The sequence below is a fragment of the Brienomyrus brachyistius genome, chromosome 8, assembly GCF_023856365.1.
Source record: "Brienomyrus brachyistius isolate T26 chromosome 8, BBRACH_0.4, whole genome shotgun sequence".
Classification (NCBI taxonomy): Eukaryota; Metazoa; Chordata; class Actinopteri; order Osteoglossiformes; family Mormyridae; genus Brienomyrus; species Brienomyrus brachyistius.
This window is the reverse complement of record NC_064540.1, coordinates 19,685,014-19,712,388: the sequence shown is the minus strand read 5'-3', so window position 1 is coordinate 19,712,388 and position 27,375 is coordinate 19,685,014. Positions and strand designations below refer to the sequence as shown.

The window sequence follows — 27,375 nt, the reverse complement described above, 5'->3', positions numbered from 1 at the left end:
TAGGAGATGCTAACCTGGAGTGGTGATGTCTAGGGTCGGTCCTTTCAATCTGAAGAAATAAGAGACATCAACTCCAGTGATGTCACGACTCCAGTGATGTTGATTTTATATATATATATATATATATATATATATATATATATATATATATATATATATATATATATATATATATACACTGTATGCTCATACAAACATGTTGAGTTGGGGACCTTTAACACAGAAGTTCTAGCCAATAATCGACATGTTAATTTATAGTCCTACCTAACTGTGGGCAGTATTTGACTAATCTAAGCCAACAAAGAACCTTTTTACGCCAAATAGTCTCTACTGTGCAAACAAATTGTTGCTTCTTGACGTTTTTTGTTATTATTACGTGGAAAACATTTTATGCCTAAAAATGCATAAAAGTTCAAAAGTGCTGCTGGTACTAATGGGGTACCAAGTGAATGTTATGCGATTCTATTTCTTTTTGATGAGAGCGAAAGTGAAATTAAATTCTAGCGCTGCTAGCTCAGTTACATTTTAGAATTCGATTCGATTTGATATAAACGACATAAAGATACATACAAATACACAGGCGTCTGATCGGCGATCCCAACGCTTGTTAAAAGCTGAGTTAAAGGGAACAACGGGGTAAGCTGGTTATTATTAATACCGAAGTTCGTGCGAATAATTTAGATGCTCATTTATAGTCGTACTAGACTGTGTATAGTATTTGACTAGTCTAAGCTAATGACGAATCTTTATATGCGAAATAGCAAAGAAAGTGTTGGTTCTTGAAGTTTTTGTCATTATTTTCAGCAAAACATTTTAAACCTAAAGCATAAACACAAGTGATTGCTCCTGGTAAAATCCTCTATTTAACATCAATTTGAAGAAAGTGAAAGTTACCAAACAGGAAAATTTGATTTTCTTTATTTTGGATGAAGGTGGAAGCGAAAGTAACTTTTAGCTTTGCTAGTTCAGTTACATTTTTAAATTGATTTGATTGATTGATCGTATGTATATAGACATAGGCATTGAACGGTGATCTAACACTGTTCTTTAAAGCTAAAGGGGTTACAGGAATTAAGGGGTCAGCTGATTATTAGTATTAAAGACTGAGGCTGTACCGTGGCAGGACTGAAAAAACAGCATAGATGTTAAGAATTAAGCTCGAAAAATAGCAGCAAGGAGTATTGTCGTCTACAAGAGTGAACATTCACTGTTTGATGTTAGATCACTGTATTTTACCAACGGAATCAATTTTGTATTTCAAATCATACTGACTTGATCACTTCTTGATCTCTATTCACAGCCTTTCTAATAATGACTTTGTTACTGTCTAAAGTAACTGTTAGATCATAATGGTGATCAATGGGAAGATAATACTCAATCATATATTTGCTGCCCATAATAAACTTAATTTCTTTGGATTATAGGAAGTAACACGTAGAAGAAACTTAAACGAAATGAGAACACAGGTACTGTATAAAGGGAAACCAGTGACTGATTTTGTAAGTGGCCGGCATCATGTCAAATTATTTACATCACTTTTGTACTGGAGAAGAGATCGTATTGCTGATCGGGCGTTTGGGCCAGGGTCTGAAATCTCAACATATGGTGAATTCTAACAAGTTCTATTAAAGGATGTCGGCAGATGAGCACACATTTGGGGTGTAACCAGAGATTTGCTCCGTTACGTAAACAATACTCATTTTCTTTGGATTATAGGAGGAAATGCATAAAGAATACCTACAAGTACAAAGTACAAGTACAAAAGTATGTATTTTTTCATCTCTCAGTTTTTGTGAGATCAGTAGGTCTATTGATGCAAACATTTTGGGTTGGAGACCTGTTACACAGAGGTTTTGGCCAATCATGTACAATGTTAATTTACAGCCCTAGCCAACTGTGGACAGTGTTTGAATAGTTTTAGCCAATTAAGAATCTTTTTACATAATTTGCATACAACATAACACAACTCTATGCAATATGTTGAATTCTTCACTACCATCCCGTTGGCAGGGAAAGTTCTTGCACCGAACATGAGGTGTGTGGCAAGTCATCACGCCTTCACAAGTCCACCTCTTACTTATCAGAGCCGTGCAGTCAGGGCCCTTAAAACTTTCTTAGTGTCGTCAGCTGGGCACCATTTTCACTGGTGTTTTAAGCCAACAACACCTCCAGAGGGCAAACCCCAGTGTTCATTAGCTTTAGCCAATTAAAAATGGTTTGACATTATTTACTTAAAACACATATTTCTTATTCAGTAATGGTCCACGGTGTTTATTTAATGTATATACTGTATAGCATGACATTTCCTATGTTAATTTCCTTCCCTGAATCTGATGCCAGGCTTTTGCACCTGTACAGTTCATATCCGAGGTAAGCACTTTCTTTATTCATGGATTATTTTGCACACGGAACAAGGCAAAGTCCATCCTGGACCCTATTTTTATCTAGCAAATCATTTACTATGTGTGTGGTTTTCAGGATGACTTTATTATTTAGATCAGGATAAAGTATTTATTCATTATTAATGTTACAAAGAAATCATTATTAACCCTATTAAGTTTTTTATTAAGAATAAACAGATACATTTCCAGTGCTTACGTTGTTTTTTGTTTAACATAGGCTGGAATATTTCTCTGTATTACCTAACTGCAATTAGTCTGAAATAATTTAGTACTGGATTGTGGGTTGATGTAGGTTCAAAGACATAGTAATAGACAGGTAAATGGCGCTTTGGTAAGATATTTGGCAAAAAATTGACTTTTCTGGGCAAAGATACACACACGAGCTTTAAGTTCCTGTTTAATGTATTGGTTGTATAGAATTCAAATGTGCAGTTGAGTTTAATTATGATGCAGACATTCTCACATTGTTGGTACCAATTTGTCAGAATGATTTGCCTTCCTCTTGGTCTTTCTCTTCTGTCTCTGTCTAGAGCTCCATAGCTGCTGCACATTCACTCTTTGAAAATGTGCGATATTGGCTCAAAAGTCAAGAGCAATGTGCTGGAGAACTGGATGAAATAGCAAAGGATTTGGATGAAATAAGAAGGAATGTCAATGTTGCCAAAGTTGTTGGATGCTCTATAGCCACAGCAGTATCTGCTGGTTGCCTGATAGCCACCATCTTTACTGGTGGATTAGCTGCTCCTCTCCTGGTTGCCTCAGTGGCTGGGAGTGCAGGAACTGTTACTACGTTGATTGCCTCTTACATTGAAGGGCTGAAATCGAGCGATCGCTTTAAAAAACAAACAACGATCTTAAACAAAGCTGAAAAGGTAGCTTCAGAAATGAAGGCATCACTGGTGGAGATGGTGAACGAAATAGGAAGAACTGGAGTCACACTGGAGGAGCTGGAGGAAATGCTGACGGGGAGGAATACGTCTGATCTGTCTGCTGACAAGATGGTTGTTTTGTACCATTTTTTTGCCGCTGTGGCACATCACAATCGTTCCTTTTTAGAGTTTGATTGTCATTCTCAGTGGATCATAAGAGCCCTTGCTGACCGCAAGATGCCAAATCCTTTGTTTAAATTCCTGGAAGGCATGAATGGTGAAATACAGGTCCCATTAAAAAATATGATCTATAAAGGCTTGTTGACTACTGGGATCATTGGAGTTACTGCGTGTACTTTTGTGAAGGTGAGTTACAATCTCATTACCATAGTTAAATATTGAGGTACACACTGATGGGCTGCTGTTATTATAAGACAAAAAGTTAATATTATGGCATGTTCTCATAGATAAGCTGAAATATATTGTCAGAGATGGGACCAGGGCTGGCAGGGTGCTACAAGGATCAGTGATTGGTCCAAGTTCCATGAAAAAATATGAATCTGGATTGGCATGTAATCAATTAAAGCTTTTTAACAGAAGAAGGCCAAGAAAAAAGCTTCAGAAATGGTGATTCGTGAGGTAACCATGAAGGCAACTCAGACTGCAGTGAAGGTGAGAAAGTTACGATCACATACCATCATTATATATGCTGTCATGATCCACCTTTGTCATGTCCCCGTTTGGCCAGCAGAAGTTGCTGGCTGTCCCATAATCACCTCAGGCCACAAGTATTATTGTGTATAAATAAAGAAATTAAGAGGCAATCAGTCCTTGCAGATTAAAAAAAATTGCTTGTAAAAAATGTTCCATTAAAAGTACATATCTAGATTTGCAGCTGTTTTTTTCATTGGCAGAATAACGTGATAAAACAAGGTTCCAAAGTATTGACTCGTGAGGTGACCAAAACGGCGGCTCGGACTGCAGTGAAGGTGAGAAATTTATAATCACATTACCATCATTACTGTATATATTCACACTGATGAGCCGCTGTCATTATAGACAAAAAGTTAATATTATGGCATCCATTAACCATCATGCTCTCATCAGATACAGTCGGTCCTTTCAGGAGAAAAGAAATGCTGGCAAAAAACAGTATTGAGCCATAATCTAATCATTTTGCTTACATGTTTTCCCTGTAGATTTCATGCGGAATAGGTCTCGCCATTAGTTTGGTTGAACTAGTAGATGTGTCACTGGATCTGGCAAAAGACAAGCCTACTGAAGCAAGTGCACAGCTGAGAGACACGGCAAAGACAATCCGTGAAAATGTTCGGGAAATAAGGAGCATGTTGGACTCCCTTCGGTAAACATCATTCCCAAAGTCTATCCATCCATTTATATTCCAGCTGCTTGTCACATACAGGGTTGCAGGGCATTATTTGAAAAAGTTGCTTTGACTGGTGATGTATAATTTTTTGGTGGTTATCTGGCAGTAATAGGCTAGTTTGTAGGTATGCTTTCATAAAACGTTTAGTTTCAATGTCGTAAACACAATGTCTTTAAGACTAATATGCTTATAACAGAAGTAGCATAACAGCGTCAGGAGATGCAAAACAGAGAATCGGTTTAGGATCTTTTGCACTTTCGTTTATGACACTCATTTGTTATCATTAGTGCACACTGTATCCACAAGGTACTTGTTGTGATAGTCACATTTATTTACGCAGTAGCTGCACGACTGTACCAAACTGAAATTTTGTTATGAATTCTTAATTAATATTTTATTTATGATCTTTGGTGCTGGGTTAATTTAGATTTTACAAAAAATAACAATAACAATTATAAAATTCATATTAATATTTTTGCCAAGACTTCTGTTCATTTCGATAAATTACAGTTTTTATCAGAAACTAAAATATGAGCATGAAATTGCCCCAGAAGTCAAACATCTCTGCATATTTCATAATATATGTTTACATGAATCTCTGCAGAAAAATTATTGAAGATCTTGAAGGGAAGTGGAAAAAAGAAGCTGAAGAAAAGAAGAAAGAAGCTGAAGAACAGCGGAAAAAAGAAGCTGAAGAACAGCGGAAAAAAGAAGCTGAAGAACAACGGAAAAAAGAAGCTGAAGAACAGCGGAAAAAAGAAGCTGAAGAACAACGGAAAAAAGAAGCTGAAGAACAGCGGAAAAAAGAAGCTGAAGAACAACGGAAAAAAGAAGCTGAAGAACAGCGGAAAAAAGAAGCTGAAGAACAACGGAAAAAAGAAGTTGAAGAAAAGAAGAAAAAGGAGGCTAAAGGAAAGAGGCCAAAAACGGGAAGCTGTCAGGTAAAAAGAATGTAAATATGAGAGCAAAGTGTTCAGTCTAACAACCGTCACACTGGCTGGGGCTTAAATATGCTGCCACCTACTGAGGGAAAAAAATCCAGATTTATATTGTTACATCTTAAACTATGAGTGGTGCTGTAATATAAAGGAACGATGATAAACATTCTGGTCACAAATTCCATTGCCATCTGTGTGCCGGCTGATAAGTATAATGCAGATCTTTTAAGGTTTGTTTTTCATATGAGGATTATTCATTAATCAGTAAATCCCAGCATATTATTCTTTTATTTTGTTTGTATTTTGCTTATATAACCTGTGATCTTCATGGACTTTGCAGAGGTGAGATGATAATGTTACATGCAGTTAAAAAGTGGATCTTCTCCTTTCCCCAATAAGCCCTTTTTAAATTCAGCTCTCAGTCTTTGCTGTACAATAAACACTGATTCCAGGAAAGGCTCATTATTCATAAAGTTTAAGCTTTCTGTTGCCTAGGATACATCAACAGGGTGTTTGACTTCAGTGGTCATTGTACCAATCAGTTTAGATGGGCACCAATAGTATGCCTATGTTGACTGTGAATAACACATTTTTTAAATTGCAGCCAGGCTAATCTGGCCAATGAGTGAGCTTCCTCTGTCAGATCACATTTCTTAATCCCCTCCCCATCCCTCATCATTCCCATTTTCTATTGATAACTCTACACATCATCAATGAGTTTTCACATCATGACATTCAGGACTGGCAGTAAACAAAGTTAGTTGTCATTAGCAGTTTACAATTGCAAGCCAAGTAACTGTACTACCGCAAGCATAAGAAGGTTGTCATTTGCTGGACAACAGACACATAAAATGAAAAGAACATTAATATCTGCATATGTGAAATCTGAAGTGGTGCTTACCCACATATTTGGTTTGCACATTGCCCCTGTTTGATTTTATGATTATCTGAAAGGCAACTTTTTTTTTATTATTGCAGGCACGATGGAAGGTTTTGCTCTTTTCCTTTATTATTTTTGTAGTATATTGGATTCCCAAGTCTCAACTGATGTTTGGCAACCAAGAAGGTCAGCAGTCTCAGATGGTAGAGAAAGGAGTGATGGACACCTTAAGCACCACCAAGCAGCTAAACAAACTTTCCACCAAGCAGCTAAACAAACTTTCCACCAACCAGCTAAACAAACTTTCCACCAACCAGCTAAACAAACTTTCCACCAAGCAGCTGAACAAACTTTCCACCAACCAGGGAAACAAGACATCCAAAACCCAGTCCTGTGATCAACCAGATTTGGAGCTTAATAGCCAGGAAATTAATGAGAAGTACCAGAAGTTTTTGAGACAGCATTATTCGCGAGATAAAAAAGTCAATATCTGCAATAAACTGATGACTGAAAGAAAAATTATAGGTGAAAAACCAAACAAATGCAAAGTGATAAACACCTTTATTATCACTGATTCCAAAAACTCAATTAAAGATGTCTGTGATAAAGGAGGGGAGGATTATTGTGAAGATGGTAAAATTTTAACAAAAAGCATAAAACACTTTCAAGTGGTCATCTGTACAATTAAAAATCAAAATGCAGTCTACCCCCATTGCGATTATCGTCAACAGGAAAGCTCAAGGTATATTGTTATTGCCTGTATAAAAGGTTTACCTGTGCACTATGAAAAATGATTACTATAATGGGACAGTCATGAAGGGATTATTTTTTAATCTGGGTGCTCTTCTCCTTTTAATGCGGAGAATCCCTGATCGAACAGACCTAATAACTGAGAAACCTCTCCTACCTGAACTGCCAGTTACTATGGAATTATTCAGTTAAATTAGATTGTTGTATCTCAAACTTTCTGACTTTTTAGTATATTCATTTGACTTTGTCATGTTCATATTTTCTCACTATATTACAGTTTTTTACAATTGCTATGACAGTTTTTGCAATACATTTAACAAGTTTCCTAAACTCTTAACACAGTTAGCACAACATCCGTTTTTGTAGGCTATACAATTAACACATTTCTTGTTGCTATGATACAAAATGCATACAGTTAACACCAATTTAAAATGCTTGAACTTCTGTTGTATTTTATTCCATTGCCAATTAGAAACAGCTTATTGTAGTTATGAAAATCACAGCTGATTCCCATCTAGGAACCACACTCAGGTGTTGACGTTTTTCCAATCACATGATCAGAGGACTCTTTGGGCTGATCTTGTGTGGAAAAAGAACAATATAGAGCAACAGAAAGAAAAAGAAAGAAAGAAAGAATGCCTGCATGAGGGAGAAGAAGACGAGTACCAGGACAATTGAGAGGAGTGGGGCAAGGTAGAGGGAGAGGAGTTAGAATGCAAATAGAAGTCTGTACTGCAGCAGTTCTGTGTCTGTATTTTTTTACATAAACTGTACATTTTATAAAGCTACTCTGAGATGGTCATTAATTTTTTTGTATTGAATTTCTGCAGCAAAGGAAACAAAATGCATGCATTTACTAAACGCAACAAAACAAAAATGTAGAAAGGCTTCAAATATAAGGGCAGACCTGACACATAAAATAATGCAGTTTCTGTAATTTCAGCTGATGATAGTGTTTTTTGTCAGTGTGTAATGATTGACTAGATGTTCCTGTTGGAAGAGAACATGTGTTAGTGTTTTCAATAATTATTTGATTGTAAAACATGTTTGCAGTGTTTTGCTAGACATAGTGTACTGTGGTGGTTTATTATTGTCCATCCATCCATTTTCCAAACCGCTTATCCTACTGGGTCACGGGGGGTCCGGAGCCTATCCCAGAAGCAATGGGCACGAGGCTGGGAACAACCCAGGATGGGGGGCCAGCCCATTGCAGGGCACACTCACACACCATCCACTCTCACAGGCATTCCTACGGGCAATTTTAGCAAGTCCAATTAGCCTCAGCATGTTTTTGGACTGTGGGGGGAAACCGGAGGAAACCCTATGACGACATGGGGAGAACATGCAAACTCCACACACATGTGACCCAGGCGGAGACTCGAACCTGGGTCCCAGGGGTGTGAGGCAACAGTGCTAACCACTGCACCACCATGCCGCCCCGGTTTATTATTGTATTTTGAAAATTAGTTTTGGGGTTTAGTTTACAATGTGTGATTTTGAGCATGAAATTAACCGTTTTGCCAGTTGTGTGTTTTAGGTGTATTGGTGCGTTAAGAGTTTAGGGAACTTGTTAAATGTATTGGAAAAACTGTCATAGCGATTGTAAAAAACTGTAATCTTATAGAATAATAGTTAAAGTAAAGAAATCCATCCATCCAGCCTATCCTGGAAGCAATGGGCACAAGGCAGGGAACAACCCAGGATGGGGGGCCAGCCCATCACAAGGCAAACTCACACACCATTCACTCACACAAGCACACCTATGGGTAATTTAGCAACTCCAATTAGCCTCAGCATGTCTTTGGACTGTGGGGGGAAACCAGAGAACATGGAGGAAACCCCACGACGACATGGGGAGAACATGCAAACTCCACACACATGTAACCCAGGCGGCGACTCGAACCCGGGTCCCAGAGATGTGAGGTAACAGTGCTAACCACTGCACCACCATGCCGCCCCAAGTAAAGAAATCCTCAAATTGAAATAATGGAAATGAAATGGTTCTTGTTTTTTGCTCATCTGAGGATTTTATGCATGCTTAATATTTTCCTGTTTAGAGTGAATAATATAGCTCTGTAACTAAGGCTAACCTAACAGATCTTTTAATGCCTGAGTCATATGCAGTTTGCCTCTAAATCAGTTTCTTTGCATAAATAGCTTGTGAGAAGTATGAATCTATGGAATTGTTTTATTGCACTGTCATTGTATATTTAACAAATAAACACATCATTTATTTCATTAATTTCGATCTCATATTTTCTGTTTCAGCATATTGCATTACAATAAATGTACATGGGGTGGTGTGTGTCTCAGCAGAGGAGAGCTCTTTGTCTGTATTTCAGAGGTTGTGGGTTTGAATCCTGTGGAATGAGGCCCTCTACCTTAACTGATCCTGGGATGCTGGATGCCGCTTGAACATGTCACTTTAGATGATAAATAAATTTAAATGGATCTGCGCAGCCCTGTAGATTAGGGATCTGTACTGATGTCCAGAAGGTCATATCAGTATTGGGCTATTGAGTACATTCCTAACTCCAAGTACTACAGGCCTACTCTCTGTCTCACTCGTTTATGGATATGTGATAGTACAAATTTAAATAAATTATGATTTATTTTCTCTTTGTTTTCTTCATATAAGATTCCAATTATTTTCTCCCAAGATCAAAATTTCTCTTTTGTAACTTAATCTACACTGCTGGGCAAAAAAAATGAGGCAAACATGATTTATCACATGTTTTATGATTACTTTTCTTTTAACAAATATAGGTGAAATAAGTAACAGCGTTTCACAATCTTGTATGCCTTGTCTGTAGCCAGTGTACAGTTTAGAAGGGGATGGCTTTTCCAGGAGATGAATACAATTATTCATTCATAGCGTATCTCCGTTTGTGTTATTCATTTTTCTTAACTTTAAAAAAAAAAAAAAAAAAAAACAGGGCTCTTGCAACATCCCTCCACTACTGCAGGGGGCAGCAACACACCAGTCCGAGTTATATTCTCCCGTACGGAGAACGCGGGTCTCGCGATATTACAGAGCGAGGTTTCTCCGCCATCCCGTCGCTGGTGCCCGCTGCAGAAGGACACGGCGAAGGATTAGTAGGAGCTCGGCATTTGTATCTGCGGTGGCCGCTTTAGCACTAGACATGTTATCTAGACTGGTTTTTCTTCCAGGTAAGCCCAGTAGCGAGTACCGGGGTGGCCTGTGGAGCATATTTTTTTATAGTTTCCACTGTACTGGAGTATCGCTGAAGGGTAAACTGACAGGCCTTGAGGAAACGTAAACCTACCGGCATTCATACTTCCAGGACGAAAAGTGTTATATATGGTTTATATCTATCTAATGTTACATGTATCGCACGTAAGTTAAAGATGAGAGGGAATGTTGGGTCCTGACAGTGGCGCCTATAGTCTTGCAAATTTAACCGTTAGCATTCAGTTATTAGTATTAGTGTTCCAGGTCCGTTTACTCCTAAGGTATTGAACTGCATAATACAGATGAGATCTGGCCTGTTGCACGTTTTAAATTCGAGGTGTAGCGATCTGCTAGGGTCTGTTGAATAATACGCCTCTTCTGCCTGGCGCTGCTTCGGCATTATAAGGCAGCCAGTACGGAGGGTCTTCAAGAAGCGGTGGAATTGATGTTTCTTGTCTTCTTTTTCTTACAGCATCTGCCCTGAAAAGCAGCGGGTCTCTCGGGGCAGGGTAAGTATCAGTTGACCTCTGTGAACGTCCGTCCCTACTGACCCAGAATCTCATGCAAGAATTGTATTTTGATGGGTTCAGATACAATTTAGATGTGCTTGTAGGCAACTGTCAGCATAGAGAAGGCAGTGAAAAGTAAAGGATGTTGCATGTCCATACCCGTCAGATTGCTCTCAGATCTATAGAATACTCTATTGCTATCAGCATGTTGTGTTAGAAATAAATTTAGTATATGCACATCTTGTTCTGTTACTGCTGTTAGCCTAAGTGGCTGATTGACATGGGTTTGCAGTGCAGGCTGGTTGTTCTGAAGATATTTTTTTCTGGTCGTCATTCTATCCCTCCGCAGCTTGGTCCAGGCCGGCCGCTGCCTCCACACGTCCCCCCAGACCCAAGCCCCCGTGCCGCCTCTGCCTGAGAAGTCGGGGAAGGTCCGGCATGGTATCATCCCCGAGGAGTTTTTCCAGTTTCTGTACCCCAAGACGGGGGTCACAGGTCAGTAGCGCTTACTGAGCCTGGCTTTAGTTCAGCTTAAATCTCGTTCATGTTACACACTTGTTGTGTGCAGCGAATAATCCCCAGGACTATTAAATTTACGCTCTCCTGTTCAGTTATTTAGAATTTAGTTGTCGTTGACACACCAGTCAACAATGACAGTGCACAACAACGCAATGTGTCCTCTGCATTAAACCCATATGTGACAATGTGACATGGCAGGGGGCAGCTAATTCAGCCCCCGGGGTGGTACTTTGCTCAGGGTACCTCAGTGGTGCCTTGCTGGTCGGGGATTTGAACCTGCAATCTTTCAATTACGAGTGCGCTTCCCTAACCATCAAGCCACCACTGCCCACACACAGTTTGTGTGTCTGTGTCAGACAATTCCAGTGTAACTGACAGCCATAATTTCTTGATTATAGCTGCTGTAGTATCAGTAGTATTGAAGGCCATTATTTTTGACACCCTTCACGTCTGTTAGATAGGTTTGTGTTTTTTAAACTGTCTGATTTTGATTTCGCAGTGCGTTTGTTTGACTGTATAGAATGAAAGGCGTCAAGTACAGTTTTGACTGCAAGATTATTTGACTGATTTGAAAAAAAAAACATTATATGTACATTAAAATAAAAACAAAAACAACCTTACATAGAGAACCAACCTAACTGTGTGCAGAAAGGGCTACAGAGTGTGCAACATTTTTTCTTTTTTCTAAATCATTCAGTGCATAATACTTAGTATGTAGCATTGGTCCAGTTCTGTACTTATGTTACTCAAGCACTTTCTGCAGTTTAAATTCCCTTTTATAGCATAAAAGTTCTGCTTTTCTCTTTTGCTACAATATTATGGTCACACTGTTTGTCTCGTTTATATGAACATGCATGGGCTGTGGGAATGAAAGTGTGTGCCAAATACACTAATGAATGAAAAATATATAGTATTGTAGGTAGTAGACCAGGGTTTGATGGCACAGTTGGTTTAGCCCTGGCAAGCTGCCCTCTTATTCCCTGAACCCCCTTCCCCAGGACCGTATGTGTTGGGCACCGGCCTGACGCTTTACATGCTGTCCAAGGAGATCTACATCGTCAACCACGAGACCTTCGCCGCCCTCTCTGTCGGTGCCGTCCTCATCTATGCCGTCAAGAAGTTTGGTCCGGACATCGCTGCGTTTGCCGACAAGCTGAACGATGTAAGCTGTCTGGTTGCCCTCGAATGGATGGTGTGCAGGGAGTTCACAGCATAGAGCAGTCACCGAGTCTGTCCTGTAGGTCTTGTCCTCTGACGTATTATGAAAGACTCTGACCTTTGACCTCTTGCTCTGTGCTTCCAGGAAAAAGCAGCCAAGGTGCAGGAGGTGAAAGATGTGGCCATCAAGAGCCTGACCCAAGCCATCGACGACGAGAAGAAGGAGCAGTGGAGAGTGGAGGGGAGGAATATGCTGTTTGACGCAAAGCGGGTGAGGGACATGAGGAAGAGGGCAGCAGATCTACGACAAGAATGATCAGCTGGGTGAACGATTTGGAACAATCGCTGTGGTTCTGTGACCGATGGTGGCTTTGACTTTCTTGCTCGCAGAACAACGTGGCCATGCTGCTGGAGACCAACTACAGGGAGCGAATGCACATGGTGACCAATGAGGTCAAGAAGAGGCTGGACTACCAGATCCAGCTGCAGAACCTGCACCAGCGCCTGGAGCGTGAGCACATGGTGGACTGGGTGGAGAAGAACGTGGTGAAGAGCATTACGCCTCAGCAGGTGCCTCCTTTAGGTCTTGCCTCAACACGGGTGTGATTGACACATCTTTGTGGGAGAAACTTGCTCTTTTCTTGTTAGGCCACCAGAGGACAGCGGTGTGTACAAAAATGTTTTTGAAAACCATAGATGCAAGATTCATAGGTTTTATTGTCATTGAGGTACACAATGCAAGATTTATATCTCAATGACCTAGCCAAAGCTATGGCATTTTTTTGTTTAATTGTCATGTTTGTCAGCTTCGCTCGCCTATTGTTTTTCAGTTTAGGGCAAGTTTGGTCAACTCATTTCTCTGATTTTAAGTTCTAAAATATTTTATAGCTAAATTCCATTACAGAGATCAACCGGTATAATGAGTATAACATTAAGTAATCAACTGGTATAACGTTGAAGTCAAAATTAATAATCAGAGTAAGGGTGAAAATGACCGGTTTTAGCTGATATCTCGCTTGTTTTGTCCTGCAGGAAAAGGAGAGCATCGCAAAGTGCATCGCAGATCTGAAGGTTTTGGCCAAGAACACACAAGCGAAGGCTTCTCTGTAATGTCACCTACCACCTCCCATGACATCATGGCTGCTGCCACTCTTATAAATAAACTCTTTCCTCCTGATCCCAGGTCAACTCTGATTGAGGTTTGAGTGTCGTTTTGTTGGTTTAAATAAAATATTCTCTTATGTGTTTGTGCTCCATACGGTGGTCATTCTGTTCTGGACTGCATACCGATAATCTGCGTGTTTGCCTCAAACACCATAAAGAAATGCTGACATTTCTGCTGATGCCTTTATAGAATGTAACAGAAGGAGAGATAGAAAGGGCACATTATCTTTACAGAACAAGTCTGCAGGTTTCCTGTCATGTAATAAACTTATTAAACTGATATTGCTTGTTCATTTGTGCACGTCAGTGGTAGGAGTTTTCTGTCCTACCTGATGAGTCACCTGAGGTCAGGTGTGGTTCATCAGAGACCAGGTAGGACGGAAAACCCGCTGGATGCCGGCACTCCAGGATCAGGGCTGTGTACTCCGATGAGTGTCTTCCTAGTATCTGGTTGATCTTATCTGTCCAGCACAGTAAAAGAAAACTCAATTTTCCTCTGCAGAAATTTTTTTCCCCACCCAGCATAAAGCCGCTAATCCCCCCTTAGGTTAGACACAAGCCCAGCATGATGCAGATAGATGCGTAATCTTGTGTTGCGCTGTTTATGGTATACTGTCTGTAATTCATGCTATGGTAAACTGCCCTGGTTAGTTTGTATGTCTAGCTGTAGCTGTCCTGTTTAGGGTTCGTTATTATGTAATTCCTTCTTGATGACACCAAATGGAATACTATTGAAGCGCAAATTATTACTAAGGTTTCTTTATGCTTAGTATGCTGTGGTTTAATCTATCTAAAGCCAGGCCTAATTGTTTAAGTGCCCAGCCTTAAAAGTAAAAAAAATAAAAAATTCTCTCGGCTTCCAGAATGTGAACTATGAGGCAATGGGCCCAGAGTGTCCTGTTGCATGCTGGGATAGTGTCAGGCCTACCTATAAAATCAGCAATGGACTTTACCCAAGTATGCCAAAGCAGGAAGTTGGTGATCCACCTTTGCTCTTCGAGTCTGTTATGCGCCTTGGGATGAGCGTGGGACGACAGAGCTTGGCTTTGAGGACAAAACACGCCGAGCGGTGAGCTTAGGTAAGTAGCTCCCTGTCCACAGGAGAACATGTCTACGTGTTGAATCGGCTATTTATTTTTATAATAAATGTTAAAGTGCATCTGGAACTTGTTCATATGCGTATTTTCCTTGAGTCTAGTTAACTATTTTGAGGATTACAGGAATGTATATATTTTAGTTACCTGAGATCAAAATGTGATGTAACAGAGCTTGGTTACTTGGTTATAATTATTTAGAAACGACCTAAAAGTGAAAGTGAGTGATTTTTTTTTTAAATCACATGTCATCATATATCCATAATATAGGAACAGCAGTTGGGAGGGAATTGAGGAATTGTTACATTTACATGAAAGAAAAATCCCCTGCTACATGGACAAATGCCAATTCTCCAGTCCTTTAGAGTATGAAGCTTTTAGGGGTTGCCTAGGTAACAGTGCTCACAGTATCAGTATTGTCTACATGCTCTGTTGATACATCAGGTGAGGAGGGAGAAGCTATCATTTAGTATTTTTCAGTTTGACCTTGCGAATGCCTTTGACTTTTACATACCACATTCAATTTGTATGTGTTAAATGAAGAGCTAAAGTTTGGGTTATAATTACAAACTTGTGGGTGAATGCAGATGTTCTGCATGAGTTGGCAGTGTGCCAGGGCAGCACTGGCAGTGTCTACAGGTTGAGTCTGTAACGGAAATGAGTTACTCTTTGTTTTTACCATGCGTGGTATTGGGTAATATAATAGAGCATATAAAACCGAATGGATTATTAACCACGGTTGTGGTGACTAAAGTTCTCCTTCAGCTAACTTGTCAGCTGTTTTCCACCTCGACTGGGTCCCCTGCGTGCTGGATTACATTAAACAACAACAGTACTGCCCCTTTAGATTCCATAACTTAAGCTAACAATTAAAAATAAAATAAGGCAAATTCAACACCTGATACGTTTTAGTACAGGAAGTGTGCATTCTGTGAGCCTGGTGAAACTGCTTATACATCAGAAGGATTAATTTTGTGGACAGATGAACCTTCTTACCGAAGGAAGAAACTTCAGATGAGTGATTTGGGGCGACGTTCGGCCTGGAAAACCCGCCCCAAGGCTGGCCAAATGTCCCTCCTGCTCTCAGAATTCTAGGACCTATAATCAGTTCTGTGTGATGTTAGGTGCCATGACAAATGAAGTGGTTTATAGGTGTTCCTGTATGCTATTCTACCATGGTGGGACACAGGAAATGCATGTCAGAGGGTTTAATGACATGTAGCATGTTTTGTTTTGTGGTGTCTGTAAGGTACGTGGAAGACGGCCAGGAAGCCAGGATGTACTGGGACGAATTCCGTCACGACGAGCCGAGATTCAATGATGCCTTGCTGCAGGACAGGTGTGTCTAATGCGGTGGCAGGTTTAGGGGGAATCAGAGAGACCTTATTCTATATTCTATATACTGTACAACAACGTCTTATCCAATGGTCAGGAAATTTCACAATAAGAGTTTAATATGCCCCCCCCCATATACTGTCCAATTATATATAAATATTCCTACATCCACTGCATTACATTGTGTCATGCAGTCTTACACACTGCTATATCCCTTCCCATATGCTCTGCTATATACTTTGAGAGTCTTATATATTCATATGTATTCAGTCTAACACAATCTCTCCCATATGCTCTGATACTTACTAGTGTTGTTTTATACGCTTCTTTATTCTCACAAAGGGACTTTCCTCTGTCTCCTCTTCAACTGCTGACCTCTGGAGTATCTTTGTTTCAGCAAAATTCCCCTGGGGGAGCCATCTTCACAGAATTCCATCTTCACCCGGCCCAGTGGCAAATTCATCTATAGTGAGTACCAGCCCTAGGCACCCCATAACAATGAGTACTGCTTATACCAGGGCCTTGAGTTCTGACCTTGATTGGTCCCTAACCGTGCTGTGACCGGACAACACGGCCATTGTCCTTCTGTTTAGGACAGAGGAAGGAGTTTGGGGAGTTCATACAGAGGCAGCCAGGCCAGTTTCAGCATCGAGTGGAGGTAAGACACACTCACTGCCATTACTCCAGTGAAGGGTGGAGGTAAGACACGCTCATTGCCATTATTCCAGCGTAGAGTAGAGGTAAGACACGTTCACTGCCATTATTCCGGCGTAGGGTGGAGGTAAGGCACGCTCACTGCCATTATTCCAGCGTAGAGTGGCGGCAAGGGACACTCACTGCCATTATTCTAGCGTAGGGTGGAGGTAATACACACTCACTGCCATTACTCCAGCATAGGGTGGCGGTAAGACACGCTCACTGCCATTACTCCAGCGTAGGGTGGAGGTAAGACACGCTCACTGCCATTACTCCAGTGAAGGGTGGAGGTAAGGCACACTCATTGCCATTACTCCAGCGTAGGGTGGAGGTAATACACACTCACTGCCATTACTCCAGCATAGGGTGGAGGTAAGGCACGCTCACTGCCATTATTCCAGCGTAGAGTGGCGGTAAGGGACACTCACTGCCATTATTCTAGCGTAGGGTGGAGGTAAGACACGCTCACTGCCATTATTCCAGCGTAGGGTGGAGGTAAGGCACGCTCACTGCCATTATTCCAGCGTAGAGTGGCGGTAAGGGACACTCACTGCCATTATTCTAGCGTAGGGTGGAGGTAATACACACTCACTGCCATTACTCCAGCATAGGGTGGCGGTAAGACACGCTCACTGCCATTACTCCAGCGTAGGGTGGAGGTAAGACACGCTCACTGCCATTACTCCAGCGTAGGAAGGAGGTAAGACACGCTCACTGCCATTATTTTAGCGTAGGGTGGAGGTCAGGTGAAGATGAAGTCTATTTGCATTCTAGTCATTCCAACCTAAAATAAGTATGAGACTTAACTGTTAGTATCCTTCGCTAATACATTTGTTAGACTGTAAATTGTATAGTTTACCATGTTTCTAAAGATGTATGATATAACGGACAGTTTCTGCTGTGCCATAGCTGTGTTTAAGCTTTGTCCACTGTAAATTCGTCTCTGCCCTCTCCTTCTTCCATCAGCACCTGCTTATATGCGAGCTGGATGGCAGGGAGGTATGCACTCTGGATGACTGCGTGACCCGTCTGCAGATGATGAATGCCAAGGGCCAGGTCTGGGGGCAAGAGATGACGTTGGTTATCCATGATAACAGCCTGCAGATGATCGATATAGAGACTAAGGTGGGCCAAGCCCCAGTGAGGGGAGCAACCGATCTGTTGTGATTCAAATTGAGTTGTCAACTGGCCTCCATTATTGTCTCCTATTTGCCAACTTCCTGTCATTTGCTTCCTGTTGTTCTCTGGGTGAAGGAAATACTTGAGTCTTTGGCTCTGGGCACCATTACAGACACAATGGCTGTGTTGGGCCGCTGTGTCTACAGCTCTCTGCTGCTGGTTGTAGTGCAAACAAGCCACCAGGGGGCGCCCACTGTCTTCCTGTTCCAATGTGAAGAAACTGGGGTAAGAAGGATGTAACGGCTTCATGTGGCTTTGAGTTACTATTGCAGGTTGTTAGTTGGGCTTTTTAAGAAAGCAGCCTGAAAAATCAAAGCAGTTACTCTAGTCCAGCCGATGAGATGAAATAAGATTAAACAAAAACTAAAGATGAATAATAGGCTATAGGAAGACTGTTTATCCTTATATGGCTTCTTGTTGTTATGACCTTGTATGTACTGATCACATTGTTCATTCATCATTAATCATAGTGGTTTGTGCATTTCATGCCATTACTATATTTGTAATATTTGTTTATTACTTAAATAAATTCTTATATATTACTTATATTATATGTTTGTATATTACTTGTGCCCCTCAAGTAATGCATTATCCCTAATTTATATAAAAATTTGACATGTGAAGTTAAGCCCAATATATTATAACCTTATAGTTTGAGGTCGCACTGCATACAATTGCAGGGACATATTTTATTTTGGTGCATTTTAACTTCACAGGCAGATTACGTCCGGATTGACTTAGAGCGGGTCATCAAGCAGTGGTGGGCAAGCAAGGAACTCCAGAACAGCATGAGGTACATTCCCAATAAGTAAGGGAAGACCGGTATAACAGTAGGATGTGGGATCTCATATATTCACGCCATAATGCATTAATAAATGTTCGTTCTGTTTGCAGTGACCGTCCAGAATCTCCTGTACCTAAATCCACAATGACTGACAAATTAATGGAACATCCAATCACTTTCAGCGGAGTGCATACATGTGACCCAAGGTAATCTGATTGGTTCTTCAATTCTCCTGCACCTCACTTCCAGTTCAATGACGATCTTAACACCCAGAACTGCCAAACTGGAATGTATGCAACCATACATGTTGAAACTGTGTGAAATGATGAGGTTAATTTGTTAGTGTCCCTCTACAAGTCTGTCCACTGGTATTAAAGAGTTATAAACCATAATTACTGGCTCTTGCTATTCCAGTGAGTAACATTCAGTGCTTTTCTTCATTCCTTCCAGTGCAGTGCAGTGGTTAATGTGACTTGTTTTTTAATTCTACAAACTGTTCTGTTCCTAATTGAATGCTGACATCAGTTTTCTGTGTTTCCTCCTTGAACTTGTTCAACAGTTGGTCTCCAAACAGACAGAAAGATTCAGAAAGTTTCCAGGACATAAGACATCCTCTACCACAATGGCACCAGCCAGATTATGGTGAACAATGATTTGGAATCTCAGTTGCTAAGTTAAGCATTTCAGTATGTGCGGTGCTGTTACCCTTTATGAAGAGAAAGTTGTTTGTTGAGTTTGGTGGTGCACAGGCAAATGGTGTCTCTCCTTATGCCAACCAGAGAACAGTTACACACCCCCTGCCACAACAAGCTATGCTCAGCCCCAGCCAGCAGAACGGGAGCCCCCCCTGCCAGTCAGATACACAGAAACCGAGCGGAACGTGGTCAGTCTCTTTATCTGTCACATGACTACATCAGGATGCGCATCAAACAGGCCATCTCCTAAACAAAGTGTGTGTGTGTGTGTGTGTGTGTGGGGGGGGGGGGTCATGGGGGAATAGTGTTGTAAAGATGTGTCTCCCCATCTCTCTCCTCTTATGATGTGCTGAAGGACATCCTCAACCATCTGCTGGGTGACCTGGAGATCTTCATGGGTCGGCTGGCAGCAGTTCTTCCAAAGGTCGCGAAAAACAACATGAAAAATATGATGAAGAAGAAGAAGAAAAGCAAAGGTGATTCAGAATTATCCTCTGATTTATTACCATAACAAAAACCTGACATGGCCCATCCATGCATCCATCCATCTTCTAGCCACTTTGCCTGGTCAGGGTTGCGGGGGGCCTGGAGCCTGTCCTTGGTGACCGAGGCTGGGGTCCATCCTTAACCTGTTTACATTTACAGAAATCTTTGTTAATTTGCCATGCGACTAAAACCTTTGAAAAAGAAGAGGAGCAATGAGCTCTTGTAATAAACCACTTTAAATAACTAGGCCTGCAGTTCACTAAAGCGTTTTATTTTCAAGCTTCTATGAAACAGAGACATGTGAAAAGTTGTTTGTTGTTGTGTGTCTGTTCTTCTGTCTTGTGTTGGACCTCCTGTGACTTAATCAGCAGTCAAAGGAATACCTCCACAGGAAGAATATATATCCTGTCTACATAAGGTCAAATTCGGATTCAACCTCTTGGTAAGTCGGTTCTTTATCTGATAACTTACGATAGCTCTAAACTGAGTCACTGCTAGAACTGTAGTGCTCAATGTTTTTGCGCTGTGACCTAATTTTTACCATCCCAGCTCAGTCCCAACCCTATATCAAGTATAGGTTTAAATTAACGCTATGATCAAGCACCCATTGCACTCTGCAATTTACACTAATCTATGCCTATTGCACAAATCTGTTTGGACGTGCCAGTGAATTTTAAATTAAGCATCTGTGGTTTGGCTTCTTGGATTGGTTGAGTGTTCGTTCGCTTTGCGATAAGCATTTGCAGGCCCAAGTCCTGTTTATATAGGTTAATCCTAGGATTGGGGGAGGGAAATCTGACAGTGGATCAGCATAGGAGCTTGCTGGTTTTAAAACGCTTACATTTCCAACCCTGCTTTGCGACCCAGTCAGAACTTGCCGATAACTTCCCCAAATCTAGGTCACCACCCGTGGTTACAGAATCGTTGCACACGTCACCTGCCTTCTCAGTCTAGATGATTTTCCTGCAATACCTGTGTCCCCTGATAAAAAAATGTCGATCTCAGCAGGTTCTACGAGAAACCCTGTGGCTTGAAAGCTCTCCTGCGGACACTTGATTTTGGCTGATTTTGCTCTCTGTTTTCTGATTTCCTGAGCAGTCTTCTGTCTCTGTTCTCTCGTGACAGGGGAAGCTGAATGGGCTGATCCAAAACCCCAGTGCTCAGGACTTCGTCCACTCTCTCTTCTCCATCCTGAGCTTTGTGAGTCTCTGCTTCTTTTCTTGCACTTACATGTATTCATCAAGGTTTGTCCTGGCCTGACGTCTTGCTTTACAGAGATCTTGGTAATGCAAACATAGGGAACTGGATACCAGACATAATGACAGAGTAACCCAGTACCCATGCACTGAATTGGATACCCATTGAAATGAGGTTGTGAGGACATTTAACTGCATGTCTGCAATAATTATGATTATCTCTATCTGATTGGATACCGGAAATAGCAAGTTAATGACATTGTAGTAATTTCCTGATGTAATCTACACAGTCATGGCCATCCTGAGCTCAGGTGCCCCAAGATCCTGCCTCTTTCCTCACCCCACAGATAGTGCCACACTACCCCTCAGAGGTGCCACCCACTATTGTAGCTCCTCTGCTCACCGAGCAGACCATCCGGCTCCTCAGCGAGGAGGCCACTGCTGAGGAGGACCAGCTTTGGCAGTCCCTGGGGGATGCCTGGAACATTCCCAGGTGGGAAGTCCCGCCCTGCCACCCGATTGGTTGAAGATTTCTGGTGATGTCATACCTCATGTAAACTGTGAACTCCAGAGATCAGGAGTATCAGACTCCCGTCTGATTCATAACATTTATCAGAGTCATCACCATTGCCAAACTGATGTTATCTTTTTGTTCTGCCAGAAGGCTGCAGAATTATCTGTATTATCATTGCCTTATCTGTTTTATTGCTGGAGTATACAGTAGGAACTAGACCTTAAAGAAAAGATTGCAAGTTTCCAGTCATCCAATTGTGAGCTATGCAGTTATCGTCAATGGTTTCTATCAAAGCTTTTATTTAAAGGATTCAGCAGTGGAAAAGTTTTACTGTCACATGTACCAAGTACATTGAAATTATTATTTGACCCATAACATCAGACACATACACTCACCAGCCACTTTATTATGTACACCTTGCTAGTACCGGGTTGGACCCCCTTTTGCCCTCAGAACTGCCTTAATCCTTCGTGGCACAGATTCAACAAGGTACTGGAAACATTCCTCAGAGATATTGCTCCATATTGACATGATAGCATCACGCAGTTGATGCAAATTTGTCGGCTGCACATCCATGATGCGAATCTCCCGTTCCACCACATCCCAAAGGTGATCTATTGGATTGAGATCTGGTGACTGTGGAGGCCATTTCAGTACAGTGAACTCATTGTCATGTTCAAGAAACCAGTCTGAGATGATTTAAGCTTTATGACATGGTGCATTATCCTGCTGGAAGTAGCCATCAGAAGATCGGTACGCTGTGGTCATAAAGGGTCAGCAACAATACTCAGGTAGGCTGTGGCATTGCAACGATGATCAATTAGTACTAAGGGGCCCAAAGTGTCCCCTACACCATTACACCACCACCACCAGCCTGAACCGTTGATACAAGGCAGGATGGATCCATGCTTTCATGTTGTTGACTCCAAATTCTGACCCTACCATCCGAATGTCGCAGCAGAAATCGAGACTCATCAGACCAGGCAACATTTTTCCAATCTTCTATTGTCCAATTTCGGTGAGCCTGTGCGAATTGTAGCCTCAGTTTCCTGTTCTTTGCTGACAGGAGTGGCACCTGGTGTGGTCGTCTGTAGTCTGTAGCCCATCTGCCTCAAGGTTCGACGTGTCGTGCGTTCGGAGATGCTCTTCTGCATACCTTGGTTGTAATGAGTGGTTATTTGAGTTACTGTTGCCTTTCTATCAGCTCAAACCACTCTGGCCATTCTCCTCTGACATTCAACAAGGCAACCATGCCACGTTCAAAGTCACTTAAATCACCTTTCTTCCCCATTCTGAAGCTCAGTTTGAACTGTAGAGGTTCATGTTGACCATGTCAACATGCCTAAATGCATTGAGTTGCCACCATGTGATTGGCTGATCAGTAATTTGCGTCAACGAGCAGTTGGACAGGTGTGCCTAATAAAGTGGCCGGTGAATGTACAGTGAAGAGTTAAAAACAATAAATAAGAAGAACAGCACAGGCAGACACTAAGTTTTATTCCATAAACAGCTTATTCTAAAGCCAAGAATCCATGTTGCTTTAGTCCAGTTCTTTTGGGGACTGTAGGCCTGAGCAAACTCCCTTCCCCAGGCGGTTTTTGCATTGGTCAGTTATTAATCTGTTATTAGTCAGTGAGGGTATTTTCTCCATAGAAATATATCAATTGTGCGAAAGCAGTGAAATTAATTTAATCCAACTCAAGCACACCCCTCAGGCATTTCACAATCAGAATACACACAGTGAGTGCTCCCCCATGCTGAAAGTGGTATGGTCTGTTTTCATCAGGTTCTATCCCTCAAGTGTTAGTGGCGTGCCATGGGGGCGGGGCTTAACTCAGGGGGCGTGGCTCCATGTAACCAGGTGGGTGTCATCTGTGTGCTTGCAGCTCTGCGTGGCCAGATGAGGATACGGCCCCTCCTTACACCCCAGAGTTTACTGATGGTTGGCAGCCTCCATCAGTAGTCAATGAGAGCCAGGCCACGCCCCTAAAGAAAGGACCCGGCCAACAACAGGTAAAAGAAAAAGAAAAAAGCCAGCAGCGGTCATACATGGGAAATGGGCTCTAGTGGATGGTATTAATGGTGCTTTGCTGAACTTCCAGGCTCCTTCTGATATTAACTTGAACAGTGAGTTGAACAGTGTGAGCTGAGGCTGAGGCCTTTGGCCAACTGCATGTATAAATCTAAAAGATGAGAACATTTTATTGCTCTTTGAGTGCTGTAAGGTAGCATAAGCCCAGGCCTGCATTCCACGGTGAAAATAACAATGCTGGCATTTGTGACATTGCATGGATTTAAAAAGCCAGTATAAAGTAACTTGACGAGTGACCTTCGATTCTGAACTCCAGAAATCTATTATACCTTGTAGACCTGTAGATCTTGGCTCATCCCCAATAAATTAAGCACCAATATAAAGGTGGCAGAAGATTTCTACAGTAAAATTGGCCAAAATAAATCAATAATATGCCATAAAAAAATACATGTCAACTCATGCAGCCAAGTGCTTAATTACTGACCCAAGTCTGTTCCTTCTTATTTTATTTCTCTGACAGAACGCCGGCTTCCGTAGCTCAGCACCAATCAGGTATCTGACCCTTATTTCTAAACCCTCCGCCTGTGCTAATCCAGCAATGAAATGAATGACATGAATATTTCTCCGTCATTCAAAGCCATAGAACCCTGACCCGATCTCAGTGGAGTCTGGAAAACTATTAAAGTAATATTTTTCTTAATTATGGCAGGACTGTCGTGTCTTTGGTTTATCACTAATTCTAAAGGATGAACTTTCTGATATCTGTGTAGGAACATGACTGTTGCTTAAGCTGAAGTATGTTTGTGTGTCTGTTTCTGTGTGTGTTTGTGTGTCTGTTTCTGTGTGTCTGTGTGTGGGGGGGGGGGGGGGGGGCTCGGGGCAGTGCTGCTGAGGGATCTTCCCAATACATGCGTGCAATGTATGACTTCACGGGCAGAAATGACCAGGAGTTGAGTGTCTTGAAGGGCGATGTGTTACAGGTAAGCTGGGAAGGGAGGGCTGAGCAAAAGGCCAGAGTGTTTGCTATGTCAGACCTGACTAATGGACCACCCTATTTACCATATCAGGCCTGACTAATGGACCACCCTATTTACCATATCAGGCCTGACTAATGGACCACCCTATTTACCATATCAGACCTGACCAAGGCACCACTGTGTTTACCATATCAGGCCTGACTAATGGGCCACCGTGTTTACCATACCAGACCTAGCCAGTGGATCTAAGATTTCTAGCATTACAAAGTCATAATTCCTAATCCTCCTAATTCACCATCTTCCTGCCCTACTGGTTCTTAGGTGCTGGACCAGTCCAAGCAGTGGTGGAAAGTACGGAATGATAAGAAAAAGGAGGGTTATGTGCCCAACAACCTACTGGAATACATGGAAGCAGAACCTGTCCAGAACGAAGCCTTGGTCAGAGCCTTGTGTTAGTTAGCAGTTGGCACCTTTAGCTAAAGCAATGGACAAACACGTATGATTTTACAAGTTCATTCGTACAAATAGATATTTATTATTCATGCATAATAGTTATATACATTACCGGTCAAAGGTTTGGACACACCAAGCCATCTGCAAACGAGAGTGACAATGTTGGATCACATAACCTGGTCATCTGACCTAAACGCAATAGAGACTGTTTTGGAGGAGTATGACCAGAGAGTGCAGGAAAAGCAGCCAATGAGAGCTCAGCATACATGTGGGACCTCCTTCAGGACAGCTGGAAGAACATCCCAGGGGGGTCACCTCATGGAACTAGTTTAGAGGAGACAGTAGGATCAGCCAGTCCCTGGGGCAACTGGGGTTAAGGGTCTTGGTCAAGGACCAAATTTTTTGACCACAGCATCTTTTGAACTAGCTAGTCTAACCATAATCTGTATGTGTTATATTATAGTTTTCATGTCTTTATTCTAAATTGCAGAGAATAGTACAAATAAACCTTTCTATGGGTAGGTGTGTCCAAACATTTTACTGGTACTGTACAGTTCATATCTGAATATTCTGGTAAACAGCTCGGCCTGTTCCTGCATGGATTTTCTTTTAATATCCTGTCTTCTCCAGCAGGAAACATGGTCTCCTGCGGCTCTCACCAAAAGGTCCAAACCTGAGGATGTGAAGGCCTGGCTGGAAGGCAGGGGATTCTCACCAGTGTGAGCCTGCATTTGTGTGTGTGTGTCTGTGTGTGTCTGTGTATGTCTGTCTGTAGGTCATGTATATATTACGTTGTGGGGACATAAAAACTTATTATTTTGATGTTGTGGGGACCATTTATCAGGTCCTCACAAAAATCATCTGTGAATGCAATTAAACAACTAAAAGTTCCAGAAAGCTTGTATTTTGTTTGGTTTCTTATGATTAAGGGTTAGGGCTGGGAAGGGGTTAAGGTTGGTATAGCTGGGATTAGGATTATGCCCATAGAAATGAATGGAGAGTCCCCACTAAGATATGAATACGTGGACTCTGCATGTGTGTGTGTGTGTTTATATATAAATATAGTAGACATAAACATGCCAAGGGAAAGTGGCAGTGTGAGATTGTGAGAGTCATTTACTCTGTATATTGTGCTTGTTTGTGTGCTCATCTGCCCTCACATGTCGTCCTACAGAACGGTGCGCTGTCTGAGTGTGCTCAATGGGTCCCTGCTCCTGGGGATGACCTGGGAGGAGCTAAAGACCATGTGTCCTGATGAAGGGGGGCGGGTCTTCTCCCAACTTCAGGCTGTTAAGACTGCCCTGGTGGTGAGTGACAGCCTCAACATCCAATGCATGTACAGCTGATACGGTATTGACTGCTTAGAGCTCACTAGTCTCTCGCCATCTTGACTGCCTACTAGTGAGGAGCATGGGCAGAAGGAAGGAAGACACATGAGGATGACCTAGATCTTTAATTGAGGTTCTATCACAGCTGACATGGTGGGAAGAGGACACGTTATGCCAGTGGCTTTGGGCCTGCAAGTTCCCAAGTTCCCAAAAGCCCTGGCTCCAGAGTCACTGTAACCTGTGTGTGTGTGTGTGTCTGTAACCTGAGCGTGTGTGATCAGATCTGTGCTGTGGAGATATGGAACAAATCCCTGGGCTGTTTTTTTGTGGAAAATGTCACAAAGTGTATAATTGGAAGAAGCTTCAATTAAAAATTCTCGACCTACAATGTGCCAGATGTTCCGTACATTCTGTCAGCTTCCCTTTAAGGTCTGGACACCATGTTAATGATATTGGAAACCTAGTGCTATAACTGAATAGGTATAGTATTGGGAAAAAATGTGCATTTCCATTACAAAGAAAAGAATGAACTTCAATTTTCCCTGCAATTTTCCATTCAATAAATTTTAGAAGTAAAAAGCTAGACAAAGCTAATGACACAAATTTTGCATCAGGATATTAATGAAACTCTTCACCTTAAGTTACATTCTAACAATATACAAGATTAGTCTCCTAACTGAGATCTCAAGCTATTAACTTTTGGTCACAATATTAAGTATATATTATCCGTAATTACACACAAACACAGGCTTTTACATTTGCTGCTGGTCAGCCGTGACAGATGCTAGTTTTGGTCCAGTTTGTACCAGTAAGTAGGCTCCTCAAAAAGAAGACAGC

At 41.6% G+C, this 27,375-nt stretch overlaps 3 protein-coding genes across 7 annotated transcripts; all 3 read left to right on the top strand.

Annotated features, from left to right (window-relative positions):
- The first annotated feature begins 278 nt into the window (after positions 1–278).
- LOC125748041 (uncharacterized) lies at positions 279–8,163 on the top strand. The gene is made up of 10 exons (XM_049023830.1): positions 279–636; positions 1,425–1,466; positions 1,717–1,764; positions 2,341–2,370; positions 2,933–3,637; positions 3,869–3,943; positions 4,186–4,260; positions 4,471–4,634; positions 5,263–5,599; positions 6,575–8,163. The coding sequence occupies exons 2-10, from the start codon at positions 1,455–1,457 to the stop codon at positions 7,268–7,270; spliced, it is 2,142 nt and encodes a 713-aa protein (XP_048879787.1). The 5' UTR covers positions 279–636; positions 1,425–1,454; the 3' UTR covers positions 7,271–8,163.
- A 2,076-nt stretch (positions 8,164–10,239) lies between these two features.
- atp5pb (ATP synthase peripheral stalk-membrane subunit b) lies at positions 10,240–13,850 on the top strand. Its single transcript, XM_049022628.1, has 7 exons — positions 10,240–10,397; positions 10,892–10,928; positions 11,278–11,423; positions 12,446–12,609; positions 12,751–12,876; positions 12,996–13,175; positions 13,638–13,850. The coding sequence occupies exons 1-7, from the start codon at positions 10,370–10,372 to the stop codon at positions 13,713–13,715; spliced, it is 759 nt and encodes a 252-aa protein (XP_048878585.1). The 5' UTR covers positions 10,240–10,369; the 3' UTR covers positions 13,716–13,850.
- Positions 13,851–14,195: 345 nt separating this feature from the next.
- Positions 14,196–26,926, top strand: eps8l3a (EPS8-like 3a). 5 transcript variants are annotated; one of them, XM_049022626.1, is made up of 21 exons: positions 14,196–14,848; positions 16,113–16,202; positions 16,596–16,666; positions 16,797–16,856; positions 17,861–18,019; positions 18,149–18,298; positions 18,790–18,866; positions 18,968–19,063; positions 19,417–19,499; positions 19,637–19,740; positions 19,908–20,028; positions 20,407–20,480; positions 21,164–21,238; positions 21,582–21,727; positions 23,635–23,761; positions 24,301–24,332; positions 24,664–24,760; positions 25,079–25,195; positions 25,841–25,929; positions 26,385–26,517; positions 26,613–26,926. In XM_049022626.1, exons 2-21 carry the CDS (start codon positions 16,181–16,183, stop codon positions 26,613–26,615), a joined length of 1,836 nt encoding a protein of 611 aa, XP_048878583.1. In that variant the 5' UTR covers positions 14,196–14,848; positions 16,113–16,180; the 3' UTR covers positions 26,616–26,926. The 5 variants fall into 5 exon arrangements, with proteins under 5 accessions (XP_048878583.1, XP_048878581.1, XP_048878582.1 ...); XM_049022624.1 differs by having other exon boundaries at positions 16,792–16,856; positions 20,410–20,480; XM_049022625.1 differs by having other exon boundaries at positions 16,792–16,856; positions 25,844–25,929.
- The last annotated feature ends 449 nt before the right edge of the window (positions 26,927–27,375 follow it).

What these genes read in the sequence shown, in the direction of transcription:
- LOC125748041 (XM_049023830.1), top strand. An exon ending in CTGTACAGTTCATATCCGAG is followed by an intron (nt 2,371 to 2,932) that starts GTAAGCACTTTC and finishes GTCTCTGTCTAG; the next exon opens with AGCTCCATAGCTGCTGCACA. An exon ending in CAACTCAGACTGCAGTGAAG is followed by an intron (nt 3,944 to 4,185) that starts GTGAGAAAGTTA and finishes TTTCATTGGCAG; the next exon opens with AATAACGTGATAAAACAAGG.
- atp5pb (XM_049022628.1), top strand. Translation starts at nt 10,370, where the DNA reads ATGTTATCTAGACTGGTTTTTCTTCCAG. An exon ending in TAGACTGGTTTTTCTTCCAG is followed by an intron (nt 10,398 to 10,891) that starts GTAAGCCCAGTA and finishes TTTTTCTTACAG; the next exon opens with CATCTGCCCTGAAAAGCAGC. An exon ending in AGAGCATTACGCCTCAGCAG is followed by an intron (nt 13,176 to 13,637) that starts GTGCCTCCTTTA and finishes TTTGTCCTGCAG; the next exon opens with GAAAAGGAGAGCATCGCAAA.
- eps8l3a (XM_049022622.1), top strand. Translation starts at nt 16,141, where the DNA reads ATGTACTGGGACGAATTCCGTCACGACGAGCCGAGATTCAATGATGCC. An exon ending in GATGCCTGGAACATTCCCAG is followed by an intron (nt 21,728 to 23,634) that starts GTGGGAAGTCCC and finishes GTGTGCTTGCAG; the next exon opens with CTCTGCGTGGCCAGATGAGG. An exon ending in AAGGACCCGGCCAACAACAG is followed by an intron (nt 23,762 to 24,300) that starts GTAAAAGAAAAA and finishes TTTCTCTGACAG; the next exon opens with AACGCCGGCTTCCGTAGCTC.